We start from the raw sequence: 6,697 nt of genomic DNA, 5'->3' as shown, positions 1-6,697 counted from the left end.
GGCCACAGAAGGAGGAGATTTGGAGCGTGTGAACTCAGCAGATAAAACAGTCTGCTGTCTTTTCGCCTACTCTTGCTCTGTTCAACAGCCTCCAAGTATCCTGACAACCTTGCCTGGTATTTTGGCACAAGTCCCCTGAGTGTTGATGTCAGCTGAGAGAGGGGAGGGAGGGAGGTTAGGAGGGGAGGGAGGACCTGAAAGAGAGAGGGGAGGAGTGAGCGGGCTATTCAAGGCACTTGTCCTCTGTCTCCCTCTGAGCATGGAGGAGGGGGAGGCACACATGCATTGAGGGAAACACACTTGCACACACACACATTCACAGAGTAGTAGCAGCCGCATTTTCACAGCCCGCTCTTCAGACTGACAGCAGCATACGGAGTTGAGAGCCAGCACGACAGAGCGAAGCAGAAAGAGGGCTGGAAACAAGAAGAGAGGAAAGGAGAGGAGAATTACACGGGATTTGCCTTTTTTTTTCTCTTCTAGCTTTTTGGGAGCCATAAAAAGAATCTCCTCTGTGCTCCTCTTGAACTGAACTTGCACTGCTGCAGGACCTGCACCCTGCTATGGCAGCCCTGATGGGACATGGGAACACTGTTTCCCTCTCATCTTCCTCCTCTCATCATTGGACTATCTTCCTCTGGGGTCTGTTAACCCTATTAATTCAAGTCCAGTGCTTTAACCTGGATACTACTCACACACTGCATAAGTTAGGAGACCGTGGCACTTTTTTTGGTTTCTCTCTTGCACTTCACCAACAGCTTACTCCAGAACCTCAGAGCTGGTAAGTGGATCAATGTGGCATTGAGCTTGTGTGACCTGTGTGTTTTTGACTTGGAGTTCAAATGTGTGATTTCTTGCATCTGCACCTGCCTCTCTAACAAAATGCTTGCCATACCACAATTTATCATTTTAAAAATGAATGTTTTAGAGTTTATGGGGATGTAGACTCAGCATTTCTTTGCTGCACCATTACTCGATTTGCCAAATCACTGTTGCACTCATAACTGCAGGAGTTCATGCACATTTATGAGCAGCATGTGCAGTGAGAGCAGCCTGAGCTCTGAGTTAATGGAGGGTGATTTATTGTAAATGGAGAGTGGATGAGGTCTGTTGAATCAGCAGATAGGGTTTTATCTCTAAAATGTTTTGAAAGTCTTTTTTCTTGAAGTAGCCGATGACCCTGTTCCTCTGTCACTGCCACAGGAGATGTGATACCGAAATGCACTTCAGTGTGTTGACTCATTTGTATGTGGTCATAGATGAGTTGTGTATGTGTGTTTGCTTGACTATGCTTGCTCTCTAATCAGCAGTTTGCCAGCAGCTGTTTTGATGCATCTTTCAGTGTGAGTGAACAATTTATAAGCCCTTTTCTTGTCCTTCAGAAATCATGACTTGGTTATAGCAGAAAATCTACTTGTACATTGTTGGAAATGTTTGTTGCAGGAAGCTTTGCAATAAATATTGCTAAAAGGGATACAGATATCCCATTTGATTTGGTGGCTGAGACTTTATCTGTACCATAGATCATTTTTTAAAGCCTGTATTAAAAATTTGACTTAGAAGAAGGGATTCTAAAGAAGTACTTGAAAGATCAGAAGTATTTAGTTGTGCAGGAAAATGGATCATGCAAGCATTACACTACAGCTTTTTGGTGCTTGTGTTGTAGAATTGTACTGATATATGCATTTTATATTATTAGCCTTCCATTTCTTTATTCATTAGCAATTAAATGAATTTGTACATATATTGTACAATAACAAATGAAATATAGATGTGAAAATTAAGATTTTCGAATATAGTACAAGCTCCTGTTTTGGAGCGCCATATTTAACTGTTGGATTCTCAGTTTACCCGTGCTGGAGTCATCCTGACGCCTGGTAAGACCAGAGGAATGACATCAGACACAGTCATGCCACCGTTCTGAAAACCTCCTCGCTTATCCGCAGCTCTCCTCTAGCTTATTTTAAAAATGAACTATAATAAAAAAGTGTTGTATTGCTGCTGTGGCCTGCAGTAAACAAGAAGGAATACTACAGAGAAATTGTGCATCAGTGATGTAAGTGCCAGCAGATGGTCAATAAATGTCTGAAGTGATGGGTGAATATGATGATGCACCTGGTGGAAGTGAGTGGCATGAATAATGCTGCTGCCAGTATGCTGTGACACCAGCTTTAATGGTTTTATTACTTATGATGATTTCATCTCTGCTCTGAGTCTAATTAGTAGATTTCCCGGCAGTGAGTTTGAGAAATACTGAGCCCATGTGTGCCCACTCTACTTTTTCCAATGCACATTTGCCCTGAGACAAATTAATCATTTTACTCATCAAGCTTGCATCTTGCTTTGTTCTCAGGTTTGTGACCACATTATTAAAAAAGAGGGGGAAAAAAAACAACAAAAAAACTTTTTCTTTCAGTTTATGTATCTGTGATTGCATTTCACATCAAGTTGATTTAAAGCCAAAACTTCTAGAAAAAAAGCGCCTGCATTTATAAAGCGACATGAGAATTTATGTCAAATTTAACTCCAGTTCCTCTCTTCTAGAGCTATTACTGGTCTTCCTTTGCAAAATATCAGACCCTTAAAATACTGCAAGTTCATTATTGTGTTAGAGTGTGTTCAATTTCTTTTGATGAATTTATATTTTTATATTGACAGAGACAGAACACAGACCTGAGGAAACTCTTTCCTCCTTGGGAGCCAGAAGACAAACAGGCTGCGAGCTTCTGCCATTTTTACAGATTTGATTTTTAATCATTACAAGAATATTTATGTACACACGGTGCCCAGTAGACTTCTTCTAAACAGTCATGTGCATGCTCCAATAAAAAGTCAAAAGAAGAAGATTTCAGGATATATGTAACCAAACTGCTCTGGGCAAAGTCCCTGTCTCCTAGGCAACGCTGCCTAATAGTCAAAACTGATTTTGGGAGACTTGACCTGACCAGATAGTTATCTGATAGTTAACTAAATAAAGTGTACTTTAGTCATCAGATAGTTATTAGATAGTTATCTGAAAGTTATCTGATAGTTTTCCAGTATTATTAGAAAGTATACCTTATTTTAAAGTATAATCGCTATTTGGTTCTTAACTGGTGGGGTACAGTGGTTTTCTTTGGCAAAGAAAAACCACTGTACAATGGGCTGAAAGTCACTGAAAAGCAACAGATTCAGTTAATAATTTCCTGAAGGTGAGTGTATATTTACATTTTTAACATTGTCTTCCTGGAACCTTTCATGTGAAACATACCTGACTTTAAGAAATTGGTTGTGTGTGTTGGATTCCTATAGTTAGTTGAATATGTCACCTTAGAGTAAAATAAATATTTCTTCTGAAATCATGATTTACCATCTATTTTTTGACTTCTTGTTGGGAATTAAGAAGTTTTGAGATGAAGTTATTATTCATTAGATTCGATGTATTATTCAGACAGCAACTCAGCAAATATTCTTCCTGCTTGTACAATTTCATTAGGTTTTACAGCGGTGCCTTCCCCATGTTATTGTAGTTCATCTGCTTCGTAACCAACTATCATCCTTATTCTACTAGTTGATATGTTGTCTCGAAATAATCTACCCAAAACTGAATGATATGAGATGATCTTGACTCATTTTCTTTTTGTATTGTGAGAGTTTGGGTTACTGCTGCCTGTAGCCACTCTGCTTTATGTTCATTGTGGGACTTGTGTCACCTGATTCAGAGGTGAAAATGATATTCCCTCTTTGATTCACTGTCCTGAGCTTACTCATGATAAGATCACACAACCTGTAATATATAAAGACTAATACAGATCAGCTTAGTCATACTGACAGTCTATAGAGTTTTAATGACTCTGGTTCCCAGAAGTCACAGGAAAACTATTGGTTCTGAAAGCAGTGGTTAATATGAGTATAGTTTTTCAAAGGTCTTACCTCACAATGTCTGTAAGTGTCTTTTTGTTCAGTTTTACAGTATCTCTTCAGTCCCAGCATTTGGCTGCCCCAGACTCTACAGCTCCATTATCATATGGGAAAAAAAAGGTCGAGGTAAAGGTGGACCCATGTGACACAGTGGTCTCATATTGACTGTAAGGGGATCCTCATTAGTGTCATGTCTCAATGAAGGGAAAGTATGCTACCCTCAGAAGGAGATAAGAGCCTCCATCTGGCATCCTGGACTTCTGTAAACCATTAGCATTTCATATCACGGTTGTTATAAAGCAGAAGCGCCACACCAAATTTAGGGGGACTTCTGCTGTTGGTGATGCCAGACAGAGGATAAGATGGAGGTATATTTGAGTCTTAGTTATGTGTTCGTCAGCTATTTATAATGGCATGAGAAGTGCTTCCTCATATAGTTCACTGACCAGTGAGGACAGGGAGCCCCTGAGCCTAATCCCTGCGCCGGTATTGTCTCTGAATTCAGCGACTGCTCATTTTTACCCCACAGAAACAAACAAAAAGTCGAGATACTCAGAGAAACTCAACATTTTAATGTTTTAACATACTCTTAATGGTTTTAGCTTTACATTTTCTGAACCATTTTGCTACCAGACTATAACAAATAGACAGTGATTGTATTGGTTATAAAGTTGTACTCAGGCACAATAGTTCCATGACATCAACACTAATGTCAGCACTCTTTCTACATTCAGCATATGTTGAACAAACCCATGAAGCCCTGACAGAACACCACGTTACCTGTGTTCTCTCTGAATATAAACCATTCTGTTACCAACACTACTTTAGAGTATTTAAGCTTTTTTTTTTAAATGTCTTTTCTTTAAGAAAATATCTGCCTCAAGATATCAGTCTCTTTTAAAGGGCTTTGGCAAAAGTGGGGGGAAGGCTTTTCTGCTGCTGCTGCAGTGTAAGCCACAAATAATCCATTATTGTTTCTTGCTGAAAGATCTGTGACCAGCTCTCTCAACCTCTCTTGCGCTATATCTCTACTTTGACCAAGGTGCCTCCTTTTGGAATAAATTTAAAAAGTTAAAGCCAATATCCTTTTTCTAAACGGGTCTTCTTAGACAAATGAATGCGTTTACGTCTATTTTTTAACTTTATTAATCTGCAGCATGGCCACACACCATAGACAATAGGTTTGACTTATTTATCCCTCTCTTTGGCTGTTGACAAATGGGCTGTGTTGCATAGCTCTCATAGGGAATTTGGAAAAGTCTCTGGTTGCAGTAAGTTTCATGTTTACACGTGGACTTGCTTTGGTGCCCTTGTAGGAAGGAATGCTCTGCCTCACTGCTAGGCTGGCTTTGGGCAGCCAGTAGAGTCCTAAACGTCTTGTCTGGAGTTTGGTGTCACTGGCTGAGTAAGAATCTAAAACAGAGATTTCTGAGGCTGAACAAATCCTCTCATTGAATTGTAGGCTTCATTAACTGCTTTAAGAACAAGACTGGAGCAGCAAAGCGTTTTCTGTTTGATTTTAAAAGAAGCAGAAGAAGTCAAATGCAAAAGACAGGAAGCTATTTATAAAACATGCTAACATAGATGCAACTGTAGGATTCTGGGGCAGAATAACAGCTTTCTTTAACAATAAGCAGGGAATACAAGGAATAAATCTTCTACTGTTAGAGTACCATGATGTCAAACAAAAGGAAACATAAGTGACTGACCGGTTTACTGCTGAAGCTCATAACATGCTCAAAGGCATTCAGTAAATGTCAGGACATCAACAACAGACTGTTCTTGTCTTAGCTAAACTGCTTTTCTGAACAAAGTCACACTGAAGACAGAACAGTTACAACTACTAAAACTACAAAAATGGCACCAGAACAGCATTGTTATGACTGCAGTGCAGCCTTGAAATTTTCAAAATATTACCACAATGACTATGTGTGAAGAATGAAAATTGCTCAGTAACTGTCTTCACTTGCTTTCCGATAAAAAACTGTGCAGTTTTCTGAATGATAATCCTCCGCTGTCTTTTATGATTGTGAATGGGAAAGTTCAAGCGTGAAAACAAGTGAAACAGATAGTTTACCTCGGCCGCAGCTGAAACAGAGAGTCTCTATGTCATGAAATTCTAATAATATCTATGCACATTTTTAATTTTCATTGGAGCATAGATATCAACTACACACCACAGGACTGAGTCACCAGCTGTCTTGCAATCAGGTAAATAAATAAATTAAATAATAAATTAAATAATCTTATCTATTCATATCTGCAAGTTGTAGCTCTCAGTTTCAGGGGCTCTATGTGACATTACTATCAGAAAATGTGTGATTCCATTCATAAAAACATAGATGAGCACACTCTTGAAGCCCAGAGTACAGCATCACTGAACATTAATACGTGCAGTTGTATGTTGTGTTTCCATCAATGCCAATTGAAGCTGGAGTGGATAAATACCTATTACTATTAGCCAATCATAAGCTAACTTTTTCCTGATGTTTTTACAGGCATATGATATTAGCCATCTTTTTTTTTTTTTCTTTTTTTGTGTAGTGGTAGTCTTTGCTTTGCCGTTAAACCAAAGCTTTGACTTTTTCCTCACCTTTTATTTCCATTTTTCTTTCTTTTTTGGGCTTTGCATCAGTCATGACTCGGTTCAATGTCCCCTAACCTCTCTTTTATCTTTTATAAAACAAAGAAATGTATTTAAATGTGACCTAGTAAAACGGCTTCATACATTCATAACACAAAGAAGAATTTGTGTGATTTGCATGACAATAGCCAGATATAAGCTACTTTTTCAACC

At 38.8% G+C, this 6,697-nt stretch overlaps 1 protein-coding gene across 3 annotated transcripts in view; it reads left to right on the top strand.

Moving 5' to 3' along the window:
* Positions 1-277: 277 nt before the first annotated feature.
* itga7 (integrin, alpha 7) overlaps positions 278-6,697 on the top strand; it is a 32,015-nt gene continuing 25,595 nt past the window's right edge. For 2 of the 3 annotated variants that reach the window (XR_006009827.1, XM_041981422.1), the window contains exon 1: positions 278-781. Coding sequence is in view for 2 of the 3 variants with exons in the window: in XM_041981422.1 (XP_041837356.1) it covers positions 564-781 (218 nt within the window). In the remaining variant the exon portion in view is untranslated. The remainder of the gene's footprint in view (positions 782-6,697) is intronic. The other variant, XM_041981423.1, reaches the window with a different exon arrangement.

This window comes from Melanotaenia boesemani, chromosome 3, assembly GCF_017639745.1.
Source record: "Melanotaenia boesemani isolate fMelBoe1 chromosome 3, fMelBoe1.pri, whole genome shotgun sequence".
Lineage (NCBI taxonomy): Eukaryota > Metazoa > Chordata > Actinopteri > Atheriniformes > Melanotaeniidae > Melanotaenia > Melanotaenia boesemani.
The sequence above is the reverse complement of the archived record's forward strand: the minus strand, read 5'-3'. Positions and strand labels throughout refer to the sequence as shown.